Raw genomic sequence first — 22,190 nt, forward strand, 5'->3', positions numbered from 1 at the left:
TCCTAGTACAGAGTCATATGCTTGCATAATCGTAGCCAACTTGAAAACATTTTATACGCCCTCCTATGACACCCAGCACCCCCCAGCTCTGCCACTCTCCCATTCCTCCTGCCTCTTCCCTAAGGCAACCAGGAGAACAGTTCTGGGTCTATTTGCCTATTCTGAGCATCACACGTCATGGAACATTTGATCCCGTGTAACTGGCTGCTTGTCCTCAGTACACTGATTTACAGTCCCTCAGCCCCTCGGCCTTTTTGTGGTCAAATGTCATTCTGCTGCATGGTTCCGCCATGGTTTGCTCAAGGGCACGCATGTGTGTGTGAGGAGGCACAAAGTGGACTTAAGAAGTCTTCTGGATTGCTCTCTGCTTCTTTCACTGGGGCAAAGTCTCCCACCGAACACAGAGCTCACCGACTCTGGCTAGTCTAGCTAGCCTGTTGTCACCCCAGTGCTGAGATTACAAGCGGCCTCTACCCTGCCTGGGAATTTCACTTTAGCTACCCAGTGGTCCCCCCAGCCCTACGTGGTTTCCTTTCTAATGGATTATAGGAATGGGACCTCTGGTCTTCTGGTAACTGTTGTAAGTCTGTTAGAAAGTACCAGACTGTTCTCCAAAGAGGCTGTACCATTTATATTCCCAATAGAAGCTTCCGATGGCCACTGCTCTGCATCCTTGTGTTATCTTTTTAATTACAGTCACTCCATGATGACTGGGAGTGATGTGACAGGTCACTGTAAGTTTGGTTGCTCAGTGTCTTCATGGACTTATTAGCCATTTAATTTTTTCTTTTTTGGTTTTTCGAGACAGGGTTTCTTTGTGTAGCCCTGGCTGTCCTGGAACTCACTCTGTAGACCAGGCCTCGAATTCAGAAATCCACCTGCCTCTGCCTCCCAAGTGCTGGGATTAAAGGCGTGCGCCACCACCACCCGGCTTTAATTTTTTTTTCCTTTGACTAATATCGTATGTTTTCTTTCACATACAAAAGATCTCAATTTAAACATAAATATGATAAAAGATAAAGGGGTCTGGACAGAGGGGAAGGACAGAGCCACCAGACAGGAACAACACAGGACGACGGTAGGGGTGAGTGTGAGTGAAGAAAACGACAGACGTGTGGAAAGTTGTCATAATGAAACCGATTGTTCCTGTATTCCAGTTAAAAATGATTTTTAAAATCAAGGGAAAAAAATTCTCTTGGAAGAAATGTACACTGAGATCCCTGCTCGTTTCTTTAAACCAAGTTATTTCTTTTTCATATTAAGGTGTAATCATTCTTTGTGTGTGCTCACATGCGCATATGTGGATGTACCTGTGTGTGTGTTTGTGTGTGTGTATGTGTGTGTGTATATGTGTGTGTGTGTGTGTGTGTGTGTGTGTGTGTCCATGTAGAGGCCACAGGCTGACTACCAGTGTCTTTCTCAATCACTCTCCACTTCCGCTGTTGGGGCTTCAGACACATGTCATGGTGCCTGGGCTTCAGGACCCAATGCAGGCCCCAAACTTAGCTCGTTACTGAGCCGTCTCCCCAACCCCATGGCCATTCTTTAAAAAAAAAATAATTTTTTTTAATTTTATGTTCATTGGTGTTTTGCCTGCCAGTGTGTCTGTGGAGCATGTCAGAATCCCTGAACTGGAGTTACAGACACGTCTGTACAGACAGCTGCCGTGTGGGTTCTGGGAATCGAACCCAGATCCTCTGAAAGCCATCTCTCCAGCTCCATGATCATTTCTTTATATATTGGACAGCCATGCCTTACGACATCTATGATTTGAAAAAGCTATCATCTGTGGGTGAGATGTCTAATTTTCCTTTTATTTCACTGTTAGCAGTGTGTGTGTGTGTGTGTGTGTATCTAAGCAACCACGACCTAATACAAAGACATAAAAATGTATATCCTGTTTCTTCTAATAATATAATTATCTTTTCAGGAAAAAAAAAAAAAAACCAACCTTGTTGGTACTTAAGTGTAAAATGAGTCCAGGCTGGTGAATATGACATCAGACTTACAACCGGAGACTCCAGTCATCATGGCAAATACACTTGGGTTGTCATCTCCTCCCTAGTCCCAGCGGAGCCAACCAGATCAGGTTGCTTTTCCAGCCCTTGCTGACTATTTGCTTCTCACCACATTCTTCATTTTCACCTCCAGGGGTGTCTCATGACCTCACTAGAGCCCAGCCCCTAGAGCAGCAGCAGCAGCGTGGACTTCGATGCACCATTGCCACAGAACTAGGATTTTCACTGAGGCTGGGTGGCAGGCAGGGAAGAAGCCTGTAGACGCCAAGCCCACACCCTGGGCTCAATAAAGTGGGATGCTGGTGCTACAGAGAACAGCCACTGTCCAGGGCAGCTAAACCTGCTCCTGGTGCCCACAGAGCCCCATCTTACTCCATCCACACAGCTTCCCAGGGATTTCTGCTCCAACCGGAAGCCAAGTTGCTCTGCGCCTTTTTGGATAGTAGAGGGGAGAGAGCATTGAGTCCAGCCAGATTAATTTTACCTGGGAAATAAGTCAGTTTCCCAGCCTAGCGTCCATGTTGCCATGAATCTGAGGACAGCAAAGGAGATCAAGTCCGCTTTATAAGGCTGCTAAAAAAAAAAAAAAAAAAAAAAAAAAAAAATGGATGGTAGGTTCAGTGACCTGAACACCACAGGAAGCAAAATGAGAGGCCACACAGGTAGCAAAGGGCTTGACACCTCCCTACCCAGAGGGCCTAAAGATGACAGACTCCAGCTGCATCTCTAGGGCAGGAACAACCAGAAACAGGAAGGTCTGCTGCTTCCCTGCAGCCCAGGTCACAAGCTCCACGCGTCATGAGACCAGCGCGGCCAGGACAGTTGAGTCAGACAGAGCAAATGCATTCAATCCCAGGAGAGGTCACTCCCCAGCACAGAGCACTCTGTGGTCAAGGTCGTCTTTGTACGGTGGTGTCTCACTTAACCTCCGCATTAACATTTCTGAGCCTGAGTTTCCTTGATTTACCTACCACTCAGCACGGCCAAAGACTTGCCCAAAGTCACCCTGGGAACGAGTGGCATTCCGTCTTAAACCCAGAAGCATAAACTCAAGCCAAGTGCTCTTCCCAGATCCTGAGAGTGGCCCCTGTGGTTAGGTTAGTGGCCCCTGTCCACTCCCTTGACTCTTGGGCACCTCCAACACATTCAGGCTGTGTAGGACTTCCAGGGACAAGGGACTTTCGAGGAAACAAGAGTCCATGGAGCAAGCTTAATCAATAAGTGAACTTGCACAATCAATACTTCAGCAGCATGTCTTCTGTTGTATGCCAGGCATTCTGCAAAATCATCACCTACATTAATTCTCTGGATTGTATCAATCCTAAGAGGATGACGTAGTTATGTCCCTCTTAAGGCATGAAGAAGCCACACAAACCACCACCACAAACTTTTCAAAAGCGTCTGATTTTTTTTTTCCAAGAAAATACAGATTCATCCATATCATAGTGGAGGGGAGAGAGCCTTGAGTGGCTCCACATTGTCCAGCCAGATTAATTTTCTCTCCAAAGGACCGTGTGTCAGGACAACAGCCACAACCCATGTGTTTGTGCTACGGGCCGAACCCAGGACCCTGAGCATTCTACCACTGAGGTACTCTCCATCCCCAAACACCATTTTCAGGAAAACAAAAACTAAAACAAACAAACAAACAAACAACAAACAAACCTCCCTGAGCTTTGTACATGCTCAGGGTTTGGTGTCAGCTTAGACACAGGACCACAGAGGCCAACGTCTAACTTATCTGTCAACATCTCTGTCATTGCCAGTCAGTATCTCTTATGTCTTCAATTTAATTGCTTAAAAACAAAAAATCTGGAGCTGTGGGGATACAGCTCTGTCATTAGAGTGCTTGACAAGCAAGCACAGGGACCTGAGATGGATCCCCAGAGCATACCTAAAAAGTTGGGCACATCGGTGCATGCTCGTAATTCCAGTGTCAGGAGGAGAAGGGGGATCCGTGCACTCACTGGTCAGCCAACCTAGCCACAGTTGAAGAGCTACAGCTCAAAAAGAGACTTGGTCTCAAAAATCAACATGGATCGTGACTAAGGAAATACGACATCTGAGGGTATCCTCTGGCTTCTGCACTCACACGTGCACGGTGCACATGTGTACGCACATACACACAAGCATACACGGACATACCCACATTTTAAATAGTCAACCACTTTTGAAAGCATGCTCGCAAAAAACAATGGAGCCAAAGTGGAAACTCAAGATTTCAAAGATGAACTGGGAGTGTCTTTTCCCAGAAAGGAGGACATACTGGCGTTCTCTGCCAACCAAGTATGAGACAAAAAAAAAAAAAACCAAAACCCTGAGCCAGGGGAAGAAGGCCAAGCCTATTCCAAAGAGCCACAAATTAAAAACCAATTATGCAAGGCTTGCTAAAAATGTCAGCGGACTGCCTTTATGTTTCAAGTCTCTAAAAACACTAGCAAGCCTGGGCCAATGTTTACCCAGCACAGCACTGACTTGACGCAACTTCATATGCTCAGGCTAGAGCAAGGATTATGTCTTGGTTTCCTTTGTGAATACTCCCTGGAGGACCACTTGTGCTGGAGAGTGAACTGTCTTCTGAGGTCACCCTGGGCTCACAGATTCCAATGCACCTCCATCCAATGGGGGGAAAGCTTTGAAATGTCCCATAGGGTCCTGGAGACTGTGGGAAGTCACCAGGTGAGATCTGCCAATAGCAGATTTTCTCTCTTGCTCTCAAAGTAACAAGGGAGTAGAGCCAGCACTGGAGTTGGGAAGGATGTGGATGTTGGAGGCATAGACGCCTGAGAGTCACACTCCCAAAAAGACCTGAGGGCACCCAGAGCCTGCTAAGTATACGGAGCCCCTAAGTTCTACACCCAGTACATTTCCAGGGGGTGGGATAGGACTCGGGAAGCTGGAGCTTGGAAAAGCCTCCGAGCTATATGGATGAGTTTGAGAATGGTCATTTTGATTCAAATTCTCTCTTTCACTTTCTCCTCCCTACCCACATTTAACTTAAGAAATAGAAAAGGCAGCGAAAGTTAAGACTTAGAAGACAGAGCAGAGAGGGTCGACACAGTTAATAATGCGCATGTCAGTAGGGCGTGGGACACACAATCCCCGTGAGGAGCTAAAGGACCAGACAGAAGATGTAAGATCAGAGCCCTGCACCCGAACCCACAGCACACACTCACAACTCTGCTGCTAAGAGCACAGTCGGAAGTGGGCCCGTGTGAGACAGCACAGAGGGCAGTCATGCAGAGTGGGACATGGTGACATGAAAAGTGCCTGTGCATAGAAGGGTTTCGGCCTGGAGTGGCCAGAGAGGGCTACTTTAAAAAAGAAACCTAATTATTGCAACCCATTCAACACACACGTGCACGTGTGGGCACACACACACACACACAGACACACACACAGAAATACTGACACACAGAGATACAGTTGCACATACAGATACACACACAGAGATACAGACATACAGATACATACACATACACTCAGATACAGATACACACTGTACACAGATACATACACACACAGATATATATATATATATATATATATATATATATATATACACACACACACACACACAGAGAGACACACAGAGATACATACACACAGAGACACACAGATATATATATACACACACAGATACACAGAGATACATACACACAGAGACACACAGAGATATATACACACACAGACACACAGATATATATATATATATATACACACATACATACACACAGAGATACATACACACAGATACAGACACACAGATACTGACACACATATACAGACACACACAGATACTGACACACATGCTTGCGCATATTGGGGGAGGGTCACTATAATGTCAATGCTCAGATCGAGATGTGAGGAGGTCCATGAGTTCAAGTCTGGGCTACATAGGGAAGCCATAGCTTAGGGGAAAAATCAAAATAAAGAGGAGGGGAGGGGAGGGAAGGGGAGGGAGAAGACTACTGGCTGTTTAGCTAGTTCGCAGCACCAACGAAATTCAGTCTACACGCTGACCCCCCAGGCCAGCTTGGTTGATGGTTTACAACCCCTGTTCTAGATCACCCAGACCAGTCTCCTTTTGAATTCGTAAGCTTCCTCCAGACATTGCAGAGCAGTTGAGGACTGGCAGGAGGGTCCCATCCAACTAGCGTGAGTGAATGCTTGGTGTGTAACTGAGTGTGCAAGGGAAAGGCATCTGGCCTCCTTCCCTCCCGACTAAAAAATGCATTCCACTAGGCCACAGCCACCCACTGTAACAGGGTTCCAGGTCAGAAAGGACCACCTGGCTAAGGGGTACCCCCATCAGAGGACATAGGACATAAAATAACAGGAGGAAAAAAAATCTAGTCTTCTAGAAAGCAATGCTGCCTTGGAGGGAAGGGAGAGACAAGAAATAAGCATTGTCTGTTCACACACACACACACACACACACACACACACACACCCTCTTAATGGGATGGAATGTCCCTAGAGTCCCTGGCCAGTCACCAGAATAAGCGCATAGCATTTTACGAGATGAGGAAGACTGACCACTACCTGGCCTTTACTACTCTGAATTAATTACCGTCCTTTTTGGTGATGCTCACTGCAGTAAGTAGCTCCGTGAGAGGAAGGAGTCTCTCTCCTTTGCTGATAGTTCCAGCCTCGGTGCATAACACAATGTTTAGTATGCAGGAGATACTTAGTGGATGGACTGCAGACAAGTGATTGGCTCCAAACCATTTTAATATCATGTCACCTGTTAATACTGCCAACATCAGCACAAAATGCTCCGAAATTCCCAACCTGTTGCTTAATCCCTTTGACTTTCTCTAACCGAAACTCCGTGTGTGTTTGGATGTGGTCCAGGATAGCACTGGTCTTTTTGTAAGCTGGATGCAAAAGCCAATTCTGACAGAGCTACAAACATACATGCACAGGGCTTGGCCCATGCTTCCTTGGGACCCTGAGACACTGCCACTACTCAACTGCCCTCTTTGAATGGATGAGTGTTTTAGGGCTTGATATATCTGGCATCTTCAGGTCAAGTGAGGGCTCAGTTAGAAGCCTGGCAGAAACATGGAACAGGGGAACAGTACTGCAAAAGGTTAAGCCCGTTGGTTCCAAAGTAACAATGCTTATTTGTTTTCCTAGTGGGTGACCTTGGCCATCACTCAGCCTAGTAGACCTCACCTATAACAACTATAATAGCAATCGTGACTTCAGGGCTGGGGAGTGGGCTTGGTGTGTAAAAGCACTTTGTATAAGTCTGAGGGCCTGAGATGGAATTCCTGCAACTCTTGTAAAATCTGGACACATAGCCTGAGCATCCTGCTGCTCCTATGGGGAGATGAGAGGTAGAGACTGGAGAATCGTCCCAAGCTTCTGAGCCAGCTAGCCTGACACACACAGAGAAAAACAACAGAGACCCTGTTTCAAGATGGAATGTGGAGGACTGACCCCTGAGGTTGCCTTCTGACCTCTGCATGCAAGCCATGGCATGATAGCACCGATGTGCACACACACGAATGCACAGAGAGCCGAGGGGCACGGGGGCCTGTGAGGCAAATGGGGAGCCTCAGGAAAAGACTACGCCTGCTGCCTAACTCAGGGCAAGGGAGATGGAGTCGTGGTGACCATGGCTTAGCCACCATGTCCAGGACCTGGCATGCCCCTGCTCAGCAAAATGAGCTGAGTCACGTCACCTCCATCCTAGACCTCAAATTCCTGTTCTGTTATGGGGAGGACATGGTCACATGACAAGCTAAGGCATGAAAGATCAAGTGTGGTAAAACTCCTCACAGGCCCTCCTGGCTCCGTCCACGGATGTGAGCTGGTGCCTTAACATCACTGCACAAAGTTGTACAAGCCTCAAATGCCAGTGGGAAACCCCACAAAGGCTGCCTGCCATACACAAATAGGTCTTCGGCAGAGCTTCAGCAGCTGTGGGGTACTCCACCAGCTCCAAGAAAGGGCTTCTAACCCCCCTGGGTGACCTAGGGAACATCTGGAAGTACGTTCTAGAGGCATGGCTGGCCTTCCCGGGGAGGCACAACTCAGCAGGTCCAACTGCCTCTGCCCCCACAATGCTGCACCCTGACAGTGAGAGAGAGGACATGCAAATACGCCCTAAAAACAGCTTGTCATCTTCACGGCCTGGATGGTACATGTCTGTGAGTGCCTGTGGGGACAGAGCATCACTATCAGGTACAGGGCATATGCCACCAGTCTGGGGGTGGCTGTGAAGTATAAAAATACCCAACTCCAAAATGGGCTCCTTCCTCCCAAAAAAAAAAAAAAAAAAAAAAAAAGGAAGCTCCTCTAAGGCCTTTGGCGGAGATGACAGTGCAGTGTTGCTCTCCAGGCTGGTCTCAGAGGCACTGGTTTCATCATGGCCTCGAAGTTCAGTTAGCGGGTCTCCTAACAGAACCATCCAGAAAGGACCACTTTCAGGCAATGGCCTAGAAAGGTGAGGAGCAAAGAGACAAAGGACAGGGTGGTCCGCTGCAGAAGGGGTATTAACAGCACAGCGTCCACTGACAGTGGGCTTGGAGGAACAGTCAGTTAATTCCCACATTAGTAGACACCTCTGATGTCTTTAATCCATGCCTCTCAAGCCCAGAGGCTCCAGCAGGGACCATGCAGGAGAAGGGAATAAAGACAGCTAGTGGTGGGGGGGGGGGGAAGCATGGGTGACCCCAACAGGAAAAGCAGAGTCAGTGTTCTAGGGAGGCCTCAGGGTCTATGATAAATAAGAGTGAGCCAGATGGTGGTGGTGCAGGCCTTTAATCCTGCACGCGGGGTGGGAGGGTTAGGGGCCACGTCTATCTTTGCATGGTAAAGAGGTAAAGTGGGCAGAGACAGGAGGATCTCTGTGAGTTCAAGGCCAGCCTGGTCTAAGTTCCAGGACAGCTGGGTCTATACAAAGAAACTCTCTCCTGAAAACCAAAAGTGTGAGACGACTCTCTTGGCCTTTGTGGTGCCTGGCAGAAGCAGCCTGAAACCAGATTTTCCAAATTTTTTTTGTTGTTGTTGAAAAATGTAAGTGAAATAGGTTTGGGTTCCTTTTAAAACACCAAGCAGGCCAAACCAAACACATCTGAAAGCCAAATCCAGCGTGCAAAGAGAGACCGTGCTAACAGGGCAAGCCCCCAGAACCCTTTTCTCTACAGCTTGCATGGTACTCACGCCGAGAAAGGGAGCAGGGAGAAGACAGCTCAGTAAATGCGCGCAGTATGCAGCCTGACAACTGCTCCCTCCAGAAGCCCCCATCTCCATAGCTTCCAGCCTTCCAAGCTATGAGTCTCCATTGAGGCTCACCTTTGCACGTAAACACACACACACACACACACACTTGGTCACTACCTACTCCCAGCCCACTCCATCTTCCTCTACCTCCTACCCCTGTCTCCCTCCAGGTGGTAGCTTTTTGGAAGAAATAGCTCTGCAGGAGCCCTAGCTAGGGTAGGCCTCTGAACAAATCACCAGCTCTGGGTAAGTGGCTGAGGCATGCACTACACTAGTATACTGGTGCCCATGCTAGGGACTGCTGCCTCTCACTAGTCACTGGGGAACAGCTGCCCTGACACAGGGAAGTCCTAAGAGCAGCAGGTGCAGACCTCAGGATGAGGCACTCCATGAGTCACTCCACTGCAAGCCTCATCTCATGCAGATGGTACTGGGGACTGAAGCCACGTCTATCTTTGCATGGTAAAGAGGAAGGCCACACCATGCTTTCCCTAAGTTCCCTTCTTCAGCCCCAGATGGGGGCTCAAAAAGGCAGAAGATGTGAAGTGGCCAGTGACACTGACTTTTATAAAGAACTCAATCCCCACTACGCTTTTCAAAACACGTGCACATCTCCATGACCTCTGTTGGTCCTCCCGGAACCCCTGAGAGACTGCTGAGATATTACTCGTGCTAAGAATTATCACTCTCTTTTCACCTCCTAGACCCACAGACAGGATAAACCTACCCTAGCCCAGTGCAGCTCAAATTTGAATGCGTGCATGAATCCCCCAGAGCTTGGTAAAAATACATGTTCTGACAGAGCATGGCTGGGGTGAAGCCTGAGCCCCTGTCTCTCCTGCTCATTCTCAGACCACACGTTGAAGAGCAAGACTAAAGGTCCAAGGTGTGTTTAGAACCAAACCTGGAAACACGGGCTTTGTCTGGAGAACAAAGGTCTCACCTCACTCTTCACAGGTTGGGGCCTCTTGCCCAGTTTCACCTCCAGGAAGTGTAAGGGCGCAATCATCGCCCCAATGTTGCGGATGTCAGCGTATTTCAGCTCCTCTGTGGTCAGAGCAGAGCTGGGAAGTCCGGTGAGGGGGCCAAGCCCTGGCAGAGAGCCTGCGGTCACTGAAGGGTCTGGGATCTGCCCAGGCATCATAGTAGGAGGAGTGGCAGGCCGGCCTGGAGGGGCTGGAGAAAGCAGGATGAGAAAGGTTAGCTTCAGGAAAAAAAGACTCTGTGAGCTGCCAGGGCCCAGCCTTTCTCTCACCAGGGTTCCCCCCAATCCTTTCTTCTGCTCTTCCTGCCTGTAAACTCCAAACTCCAAGTCCCTGGGATGCTAGGAAACTCAGCCAATTGACTCACACTAAGGCCATCCATCCCTGGTGTGTGAGAGAGTTGGCCCTTCCTAAGGGTGATCCTAACTCAACTGTGGACAACATTTGTCCAGCCCTGGCTTGGCCCCAGACGGCCTGTAGTCTTTCTTCCCACCCACCTCACCAGACCTGGCTAGAATCCCTTGCAAGACAGAAAGATCTCTTTGGGATGCTGCACTGGTGGGCTGGATTTTAACAGCAGTGGCAGCCTCTGGAGAGATGGAGCACAGCCCTGGAATCTGAAGCACCTTCACACCTGTTCAAGAGGCAGCTATTTTTGGTCTGGCATGGTGCCTCCCCTCAAATCACACATCCTACTCTGCACACTTGTTAAGACAGCATGAATACAAGATGAACCTAAGCAAAGTTAAAGGTGACTGTGTATGTGTCTGAAGCCCAAGGAAGAGTCTGGGGCAAAGAAGATGGAATTCATTTGCATGTACTTTCTCCAGGCACCCCCAGAAAATTCCTTCACGATTCTCTATTCTCAGAGCCCCATACAAGACAAGATAGATGCAAACTTGAAAGTATATAAAATGGGGATGAGCATCCAGGGAAATCATCTTTGTTGCTACGTCATAACCGGAATTTTGCTACTGTGACTAACTGTAACATAAATACTGATATACAACCCTTGTGCAAGGGGGTCACGACCCACAGGTTGAGAACCACTGATAAAGGCACACACGGATGGTGGGCTGGTAATTCTCTCAGTATCCACCCACATGGCCTCTGTCCATCAAACCTTCTACACAGAATCTCTCTTTTGTATCCAGGTTGGTATTTGTACACAGGTTCTTTCATCTGAGCTCCACCTAATATACCCTCAACATCTGGTCCCTCAGCTCCCTGGGCACAACACACCCTATTCCCACCCCCTGAGAACCCAGGGTGCCCTGGGCCACCTCAGAAAACAACTTGAGACGATTCTCACTGAGCTTCACTCTCAGAGATGAAGAAGGCCTTGAACTGGTCTGAACCACATCCTCATTTTACACAGATGAGACTGAAGCTCAGAGACACTAAATGATTTGCCCAAAGTCACACAGCCAGATGAGGGCAGAACCAAGACTAGACTCTGGTCCCTAGTTTTGGGACCCCGCCTGTTTCATTTTCTTTCTGGAGGTTCAGGAGGGGTTAATGCCTTCAGTAAAAGGCAGTGTCTCCCAGTGGCAAACGTTCATGTAGGAGCCACAGTATAGGACTCTCTGTTTCCTATGGAGAACTTCTGAGAAGTTCCTCCTAACAGCAGCACCAAAGCAGCTTGAGTAGGAGGAGCTTATGTAAAACAGTCCCGAGGCCCCCCTCACATGAGACCCCTTAGCTCCAAGTCATATTCAGTGACAGAGTGGGGTCTGTGCTGTAGACACTGAGGAGGTAGAGATGGAGGAGTCACCCAGGGCACCCTTAGGCAAGCTGCCATCTCCCTAAAAGAGCAGAGAGGGGCAGGTACCAAGTCCTCCTCCTTTAAGGCAAAGCTAGACCAGTGCCCAGCCATTCTACTACCTGGAAAGAGGTTGTGGCTGGTTGTTACAGGCAAACCCCTGCCTACTGTCATTTCTGGCAGCCAAGGAACAATGAAGAAAGCCTTGTTGAATGAGTGAATGTGTGAACAGATGAAAAACAGCACATTCATAGTGGCAGCCAGCTTTAGTATATAGGAGATGGAATCTTCCGTGTTCTCTGCCATAATTTTCTCTCCAGGTCATTTGTTCCCATAGAAGAGCCCAAGAGAGAGAAAGGCCCAAGGGCTTTGACGAGTTCTTGCCTCAGCCATCCCTTCGAGATGGAAGCCAGACCTCATTCTGTTCCCGGAACAGCAGGCTCTGTTTGCAGCTTCTGTTTATGTTCATACAGATGATATACATGAGACACTAACAAACGCTCCCAACGAATAATGACTTCTCTGCTACCGAAGAACCCCCCCAGGAAGAGCTGCCCCCCAAATTCTTACTGTTCCCCTATGAATCCACCCCAAAGACAAACTTTGGCCAGGGGACTCAGGCATCAGGCTTTCTTTGTAGAAGCAAAAAAAAAATCAGTCTCTCCTCCCCCTACTTGGAAGCCCCTAACTGCTCAGAGGCAAACCACAAAGTCCTTAATACATGCCATTCCTGGGAGACAGCGCAGCACTGACACTCACCAGGGAGAAGTCATCCCAGCTGTCTGGGGAGGCAAGGGGGAGGGTGGAGGGCTGAGGCGCTGCTGCGGCAAAATGGAAACCCATTAACTGCAAAGCCACCGGTTGGCCATCTGAGGCCAAAAGTCAGCTTTGGTGTTTTGGAGTACAAGACAATTCCATGTGATTTAGAAAATCTGTGAGAGCAGAAAGGATTGGAGATGGAAGGAACTCTTTACAGCGAGGCGGAACTTCCCACTTCAAGGAAGACACAGGAAAGATGACATGAGGCCAAGTCATCCTCTACTGTGCTTGTTCCAGACGGAAGCGATTTAGAAGGAAAGAAGTTCACACTGGATGCTGGGGGAGAAAAACCCGCGTTTTCCTTCCCTTCAGGGTCTAGGAGTTCTGCAATGCAGACACATACCCTCCATGTCCCCATGAGTAACTAGGATCATGAGTACAGACCAAGCTCCCAAGACTGGCGAAATTTGTATACTGGGGCACCATTTGTATGTTTTGCCACAAAATCCAGGATAGAACGCAAAGTGGCTTTGGTGATTTGGGACACTGTCTGGGGATAAACCGGAAGTGAGCTGAGGAAAGAAGCCAAGGCAGGTATGTACGTATCAAGGCACTGCCTGCTACTCTGAATGCAAAACCAAAATAATTTGACAAAGAATGGAAAAAGACAAAAAAAGAAAACCTGGGAGAAGCCCAAAGCCCAGTATAAAGAAGACTTTTAGAAAAGGCTCAAAAAGTCACAGGGACCCTCCTCGGCTGCTGAGGAGCTAAGTTAACAGGAGAGCTGACACAGCCCCCTGAAAGCCAGCTTGAAGAAAATGGGCCAGATGGGCTCAAGGGGAAAGAAGTGGAAGAAGTCTCTAGTATTTATATGTCTGTGCTGACTTCCTCGGGGACTTGGAAGAACACAGTTGGGTGCTGCGTTGGATGTGCAGAATAAGAAGCCACAAAGCTTTTCCAGGCCAAAAATACCCAGTGGCAGATACTAACACAAAGAGTTCTCCCACTCGAGAGAATAAAGGAGGTGGTAGTGATTTACTTAGCTCCCCGCCCTGTTCTCATTTATCATATGGAAAGCAACACAAAACCCCACGTCTTTCTGTATGCCCATAAGTCGTGGTCTTACTTTGGCAAGCTAGAGTTGTAAAGGTCTCTCCTTAAATAATCAGCATCTTTATCCAGAATAACAAAAGTAATTTAAAAGATTACAGGAGAGGAACAGAGGACCTAACTTCTCCTAACATCGTGGGGGTGGGGGAGATGTGAACTCCCTGGGTCCCTGAAGACAGGGCTATCCAGATAAGCAGGCAGCCTAGGCCAGCATAGAGGATGGTGTGCCCACAATGTGCAAGATGACCTCAGGTCTGAGACTCCAGGCAGACACAAGAGAACAGAGCAGGCAGTGGGCGAGGGTGCCTGTAATCCTAGGAGCAAAAGTAGAGCCCAAGTCACCGGCAGGGAGCGATGATCCAGAATCAGGAAGACCTGGGAGCTGTGTTCTAGAAGATTCTCAGGAGGGAGGAGATGTAGAACAGGACCCCATGGAAGGGGACAGAAAGGTGGCAAGCCAGTGACCACGGAGTGCAGGACCAAAAGTTAGAAATCTCAGAAGGAATGAGACATGGTGGGGTTACGGAATTTGGTCAAAGTCACAGAACTAACAAGTGACGCCATGCTGCTCCTTGGAGCTACAAAATCAGGCGGTGATTTATTTCCTGCGATCTGAACGGCACTGCCAAACAGCCTCTGAAACCAAAGAGACCCAGAGGGCAAGGAGCAAAGGGCGGAGAAGGCGCCTGGATGACAAGAACCCAAACCACAAATGCTGCTCTTACAAAGGCTGCCCTGAACTCTACAGGCGGGCAAGAGGGAGCCCATGGAGCCGGAAGGCTGAGCGTGAAACTTTGCTCTCTGTGTGACCCAAGACAGCTAGTTCTATGACCGCTCTATGTATCACTCTCGCCACCATAAAGCGGTAGTGACATCATTTGCCTTGTAAGGCAGCAGAGAAAAGCAAAGTACTTAGCGCTCGCAAAGCACACGAAACAACCTTTTGCTTGATGAGCAGGAGGTCAGGGTAGCGGTCTTTCTTCCTGCGGAGGTGCCAGGACCTGATAACCCCTCAAGACAACCTCTAGATCGTTCCTATGCAGCAATGGTCTCTTTTTCCACAGTCACAATCAAGTTTCCTCTTAGGATTCCCTGCTCTCCCTCTTCTCAATGCTAAGTCCCAAGAAGGCAGGGCCATAGCAAATGCTGACAATAAACGACAGGATAGAAAGGAAAGGTGCTGAGTCACGGCTGGCAACGACAGGACTGAAAGGAAGGCTGGCACCTGCAGCTCCCTTGGTTTCTCCTGAAGTGTCCTGAAACTTGCAGGCCAGAGTACAGCGGCACACGCTATTGGCCGCGGGCACCACTGACTGGCTACGGCTCTGGCCCTGATCCAAACACAGAGTGCCAGTGTCTTTTACCTCTTTGGCTGGTCATCAGGGATTACTCCCTGGGTACTCATGAGAAGATGGAGAGAGGCAGCTGGGGTCAGGAGAAGCCACAGCAAGCTGGCAGGAATAGGCTCTGCAAAGCTGCCCCAGCTATGGAAGAAGCCAGAACTATTCCCCAATAGATTCCAGCTCTTCCCTGGAGACCAGAAAGATGTCTTCCACAAAGTGCTGCCTGCAAATACAGCTCTATCCGCTGCCCAAAGAGGCTTAATAAATGACACCAAATCGTTTCTGCCAGAACCCAGGGAGTTCTATTGGGGACCAAGAAGGATCTACTGCTGTCTCTCTTCTCTCCTGCTTTTCCTCAGCTCTGTCCCCCAGGGGGACAATGCAGGGTATAGACACCATAGTGTATGATGGCTTTGGTCCGTGGAAAAAAAGAGGCACTGGACAGGTAAGTTTTGGAAGTGAAGCCCTACCACTAAACACCATGGGCTGTATCCAGCAATCAGATTTAATGGTGGGCTCTGGCCAGGCCTCCCACCACCAGTGAGTGCAAAGAAAGACCAGAAATTCCAAGCCTAGGTCACTAAGACATTTGTCTTTGCTGAGTCTCAACAAACCACACACACACACACACACACACACAGAGGCACACAAGAACACATACATACACACAGGCACACAAGAACACACACACACACACACACATACACACATACACACAGAGGCACACTGAGCTTGGCAGCCCCTGAGCTCAGAGAGCTGGTAACACAAGCCATGGAGCTGACTGCCAAGACAAGCAACAGAATGAGCCAGGCCCAGTTTCATTGGCCACCATACGTTGCATATGGCCCGGGACGCAGCCAAAAGAGTGTTCTCACCCTCCTCAAAGGCATAGGAGACCCTCTGTTTTCAAACACACCTCCACAGAGCCTTAATTAAAGGAAAATGGAAAACTAGCACTCCTGTTGCTCTCCGCCTGCCTGTGGGGGTATTCGCACACAAACCCCCTGCACGGTTACTCCTCTTCTCTTCCTCCCATTTTGGGTCTCAAACATAATTCATTGCCATGGAAAGAAAGTCCACATTCTGCTAAAGAAAAGAATAAGAGTTGTCCCCGGCCCTGGAGGGGTCAGGGAGACTTAGAGATGAATGAGTACAAGGCGGGCCAGCCTGGCATCTGTGCTGGCTTCTTCCTTCCCAGAGTGGAGAGAGGAAGTTAGGAAGATGGGAAGAGGGAGGTGAGGAGAGGGAGTATGGTTATGGATTGCAATACCAGTTGTAATCCCATGACAAACTGAGGCCCACCAGGAGGCCCAGTTCTGCAGGTTGAAAAAGTGGGAGAGAGGACACCCTGTCAACAGGTGGGAGGGATAAACAAAGCAGGGAGACAGGGAAGTTCCCTGATAGCTGCGAAAGTTGTTAGTGGATGAATAAGAGAGACATGGACCGAAGCTTTTCCTTAGTGACACAGTCACCATGATAGACCTATCTCCTTGGAGATGACTGTAACCAATTTATTGACAAAAGATTCAGAGGCCTTCTCCCCCCCCAGCCCCCCCCCCCCCGGGGCCTTCCTGCAACCTTTCAAACCACACAGCACCCAGCTCTTCAGGAAGATTCTAGAGCTCCTCTGAACTGAAGCCAACATGGAAGGGAAACAGAGGAGTCTTTGAGAAATCTATCCTCCTACTACTTTAAGCAAAGCGAAACCTCTAGCACCCAGAGGCACAAGAATAGTTGTTTCTATCCCCGGGACCTCGGGTTTCTGCAAAATCAAGAGCCGGGCTCACACCTGATCCCTGGTTAAACTCTCCCCTAGAAACCTGCACAAGAAGGTAAGCCTGCCATCCAAGCTGAAGCCAGATTTGCTAAAAAGCAGTGCAAGCAAGAGGAGGTGATTTTTAAACCCTGGGGGAAGGGAGACTTGGGAGTCAGGGGGAGGCATGAGAAAGACAGTTGCTAGCAGCCTTTGGCATAGGCAGGTACCCAGCTGTGGGGCAGAGCCTGTTTCTCATGCTCCCTGAATTAAGATCCTGAGTAGAGTGGCCCAAGATTTAACAATACACAAAGTGTAAGCCCTTCTCATACACAAACCTGTGCCACAGTCCCCTGAAAGGTGTCACTCCAACACACAAGGGCTGGACAATCTTCTAGCTGGAACTGACTCAAACAGTCGATTGATTCCCTCCGTGCACCCGCCTCTCCACCTCTATCCCCAAATGGCCCATCCATTTCTGCAAATGATCCAAGGCTTCCTAGGCTTGCCAGCTCTCCCAGATACCCAGGAAAAGCCTGTCTGTGCCGCTCCAGGGCCAGGAGTCCAGATGGAAGGCCTAGCCTTCTTGGATAAGAGGGACAGAAGAGTGTCTTCTAAACTGGGCAGGTTACCTAAAGAAGCCTGCTTACCTTCTTATGTAACCTGATGTGCCAGACGAGATCCCAAGGGGACTCGGGACTACCCCCGTGGTTCCCTCCTAACCCAGCCAGAGCCCGCAGCAATACTCTTAAGCGAAGGAAGCCCTGTTGGTTACATGCCTTTCCCAATACCCTCCTCCAGGTCCGGTGGAGCTGCGGAAGAGTCTGGGGCACGACCTGTCAGCAGGTCTGGGGCGTGCATGCCCCCTCGAGTGCCCCCGCAGTCCCCGACACAGTTTTCTCCCAGTCACCCCGCCCTCTCAGCACAGCACCTCCCAGCACGAGCAATTGGGGGAGGAAAGCCAGGAGGGAGCGCCCCGCTGTCCCGGCCACAGACAGGACTGCCGGGCCCAGCCGGGAAAGTCACGGGTGGGCAGCGGCTGCAGCGTTCCGACAGAGTGCTCCGGCCCTGGGGTGGCATGAGCCCCAGCGGTAGCTACTACGGGGGTGGCCGCCCCAGGTACCCGCAGCCCCGCCTCCCCCCTCCGTGCACCCACCGTGCAGAAGCCGCTGGCAGAGGCGGCGGCCCCGGGCCCAGAACCCTGCTGCAGGCGCCGTGCCCACTCCGCGCTGCTGCCGCCCGCTGCCCAGGCCCGTCCCGGCCCGGGAGCCGCCGCGGCGCCAGCCCCGCCGCCGCCGCTGCAGCGTCCGCCGCCGCCAGCGCCCCCCGTCGCGGCCGCCGAGCGTCCCTCCCGCAGGCTGTGGCGGGCGGCGGGACGGGTTGCATCAGCCCCGGCTATATAGCGGGCCCTGAGTGGCGGGGAGGGGTCGGGAATGCGGAACCGACCGAGCTGCCAGCTCCACACGTCAGAGGGGGACGGAGAGGAAGAGAAGGAGGGGACGGGGAGGAGGGGGTGTGGATCGCGCGCTTCACACCCACTGACCTTCACCTCCCCCGCCGCCGGCGCCCTCCTCCCGCAGATGCTCGCACTCCTCTGCCGGCGGGGCCATCCCGGGCCCCGCCGCGCTCGTCCCGGCAGCATCCCGGTCCGGCGGTGCACCCCGCCCGCGGCTCCCGAGAGCGCGAGGCAGCAGGACGCGGCGAGCGGTTATGTAAGCGCATCCCCTGCTCGGCCTCGCGGCCGCCACCCCCAAAATACTGTACAGCCGGGGAGGCAGCGACGCGAAGGCGGCGGCCGGATGAGCAGAGAACCCCTTCCAGCTCAGCCCACGCCGAACCATCCTCCTCCGTCCGGTGCGCTCTCCCCTAAATCCAGAGCGAGGGTGGCGTTCCGCGCAGTGGTGTCTTCGGACGCTGCAGGATCTCGCAAGCCCGTTTTGTTTTTCCGTGGAGGATCATGGGCGGGGGTTTACGGCGTTTGGAAGCCTCAGTCCATACCCACTGTCCACCAAAACGCCCTGACGTCCTGAGGCCATGCAATAAATGGACTGAGATCCAGACGTGGAACTGCACCCCGAGGCCACCGTTGTTGCCAGTGGCTGGCCCAGTTTGACCCAGGGCTCTTTGCCCAACTCCAGCAGGCTTTTGCCTCCCGTTGACAGGACGCAGCAGTAAGCCGACCTGACTTCTGCCAGACCTCCAAAGGCCTTCTTCCTCAAGGTCTCCAGGGCAGCTTCGGTGTCCTCTTCCCAACCTCCTACAGAGGTAGATGGTAAAGAACACTCCAGAGAAAATATGACTGTCCTTCGAAGGCGGATACACAGAACCCTCGGGCAGAAATGCTTGTGGCATCTGAGGACAATTTACACACACACAGGTCTCCAGACCCTTGGGTGACAACCCCCCCTCTCTCTCCCTCTCCCTCCCCACTCCCCGTCAAGCCGCCCCCCTCCCCTTTCCGCTTAAACCAGAAAGGAGTGGCAATGTTGACACTCAGTGACCTTCGGCCTCCTTCTCAGAAAGACAGCAGGTCATCACCCATAGAAGAAAGGAAGTGAAAGAAAAAGTTCAAGTCTTCATAGAGTACAAATGCTGAGAGCGGAAAGACCAACAGGGAAGGAAGGAAGTACAAGCCGGACAAGCAGGTCCCCGCGTGCGCACCTGCCTGCAGGGAGGAATCAATCTCCATTTTATCCTTAAGTCTTCCTGCAGGGGAGAACAGGTTGGATGGAAAGAGACAGGCCAAGCCCTAATGACATCACTGTCCATCTTCCTGGTCACCATCAGCAACTTCCCTCACAACACTGATGAAAGAAAAAAAAAAAAAAAAGGAAGACTCCAAAGAAACACACACTGCAAACTCCGTGGTAATAGTCCTGTAGAAAAACATGATTCTCCATCCCAGAAAAACCAGCAACACCTTTACAGAGACACAAAGATCAAAGCTGGAGACGGGAAAACTGGCTTACACGATGCTTCTCCCCTAAGAAGAGGGTCTGGATCTTTATGTGAAAGGAAACACTGAACAGGGGAAGCATTACTTTATGTGTCCTCTGTTGGGACTTTGAAAAAGCTAAACTCATCTCTGTGCAGGGCCTAATAATTAAAATGTGTGCTTAAGGCTGGTCTTCTCCAGGGCCCATTTTGCATCATGGCTAGGTGACAGTAGTCGTACTGGACCTTAACTTCCTTCACAAAATAAATATGCTACAGAAAAGGCACTGGGGTGAGGGGACTAAGGAGTCATTATTCCCTTTCATCTCCCCATAATATCTATCATCCTCCCATTTCGATATAGTTGATCCCCAGTTTAATATAGGATGCTATACAAATACAGCTCAAGACCTCCCCACTAGCCACACTGTTTCGTACCAGACTTCTCTGTGTAGCCATGGCTTCTGAGTGAGGCTGGAGGGAAGGTCACAGGTGGCTCCTCTTTGCAGACTTGCAGTTGCCTGCTCTACCTTAGGCTTTTAGGGAAACAATGGTCTAGCCTAAGGCAGTCTGAATTTAGGTGTCTTGTCTCTTGCAACTAAAAAAAAAAAAAAAAGCCCCCATTAAGACGCACATCCCATTAAGACGCACATCCGTGGTGATGGGTAGGTGGGCTGTTTCAGAGATAAAGTGGGTAAAACGAGTTTTCTGGATTGGCTAGGAAAAGAGGTTACCAGAAGCTGACCTGAAACTGGTAGACGCCACCTTAGCAAAAGTGTTTACTGGTAATAATATTAATGCCAATAACAATAGAGAGAAACCAAGACATCAGTGGAATACTGGTGACACTGTCCCTGCACCCAGCCAAGCCAGCTGTTCTCCCTACCTCTAGAGATTTCATTTAAAGGAATCTGGAAACCGTGGCTTGTCTGCGGTAACCTGGGTTTAGATTTCCTGTTATTTGCTAGTAAAGCCCGCATCAGTGGAGCGGCTGTTGGGGTGAGGAGAAAGCCCAGTCAGTAGAGTGCTTCCTAGCACACAAAGTCCCCAGCACTAGCACACACGTGACTTAGTGAAGCACACCTATAAGGTCAGTGTGGTGGTAGGGGTGGGAGGATCTGGAATTCAAGGTCATCCATCCTCTATCACTGCCTTAGTTTGGGTTGTAACTGCTTTAAGGAGACACCATGGAGAAGGCAACTCTTATAAAAGCAAACATTTAATTGGGGCTGGCTTATAATTTCAGAGGTTCAGTCCATTATCATCAGGGCAGCATGCAAGCAGATGTGGTATTTGGAGGAGCTGACAGTTCTACATCTTGATCTGAAGGCAGCCAGGAGATTGGATTCCACCCTGGACAGAGCTTGAGCATAGGAGACCTTGAAGCCCGCCCCTACAGTGCCAAACTTCCTCCAACAAGGCCACACCTACTCCAACAAGGCCACACGTCCTAATAGTGCCAGTCCCCATGGGTCAAGCATCCTAATGCAGGAATCTCTGGGGACCATACCTATTCAAACCACCACAGCCACATAGTGAGTTTCAGGCCAGCCTGGTATGCATGAGACACTAGCTAAGTAGATAAATATACATTAGCTGTTATCATTTGGACTATCCTGTTCTAAAAGTTAATGGTGATTAATGAGTCCCAAGCGCTTTGCAGAGGAAAAGGTGAATTGATGAAGTAAAACAATTCCCCAGAACTGTCCCTCCAACATTAAAAGAGGAAGCAATAGTTCTGACTAATCAACCACTTGGCTCATCTTTATTTACGCTTGGTATTTACTGAAAATCTCTTATGTGCCTGTAACCTGTGACGTGCACAAAGACGTGGTTCCTCACCTGTTCCCACCTCCCATCTAGTTAGGAAAAATGAATTAAAAGCAAGAAATGAGCAGCAAGGTCAAGTGTAGCTGAGAGGAGATTCCCTGACAGGAACCAATAGGCACTGTAGGAGTCCAGGCAGGATCCCTGCTTCAGTCTCCATTCAAACTGCATCCACCAAAATTATAAACCACTGATGTGCCTTCACACAGGATGGAGTTATGCTGTGGCAAACCCTCCCACCATGAGCTGAAGATTCCATAAATCAAAGATGCACTTGCTTTGTCTGGCTAACAAAACACTAGGGCTTGGCCCAGCCCACCTTCAGCTTTGCTCAAAACACATATTTTGATCTGCACCTGGGCAAAGAGTTCTAACACAGAACATATTCTATGCCTTCATACTTCATTTGCCAACTGCCAGACTGAACAGAAGAAAACAGAATGGTTTTATGAAGGGGTGTTAACA

General features: G+C 49.9%; 1 protein-coding gene across 2 annotated transcripts in view; it reads right to left on the minus strand.

Moving 5' to 3' along the window:
- The window catches only part of Jdp2 (Jun dimerization protein 2), a 42,256-nt gene extending 22,938 nt beyond the window's left edge, over positions 1-19,318 (minus strand). Inside the window, exons 1-2 of one of the 2 annotated variants that reach the window (XM_076921628.1) lie at positions 18,508-19,318; positions 10,159-10,430 (exon numbers count right to left, since the gene is read on the minus strand). In XM_076921628.1, the coding sequence (XP_076777743.1) occupies positions 10,159-10,430; positions 18,508-18,805 (570 nt within the window). In that variant the 5' untranslated portion in view covers positions 18,806-19,318. The remainder of the gene's footprint in view (positions 1-10,158; positions 10,431-18,507) is intronic. The other variant, XM_076921629.1, reaches the window with a different exon arrangement.
- Between the last annotated feature and the right edge of the window lie 2,872 nt (positions 19,319-22,190).

Source organism: Arvicanthis niloticus, chromosome 23 (assembly GCF_011762505.2).
Source record: "Arvicanthis niloticus isolate mArvNil1 chromosome 23, mArvNil1.pat.X, whole genome shotgun sequence".
Taxonomy (NCBI): domain Eukaryota; kingdom Metazoa; phylum Chordata; class Mammalia; order Rodentia; family Muridae; genus Arvicanthis; species Arvicanthis niloticus.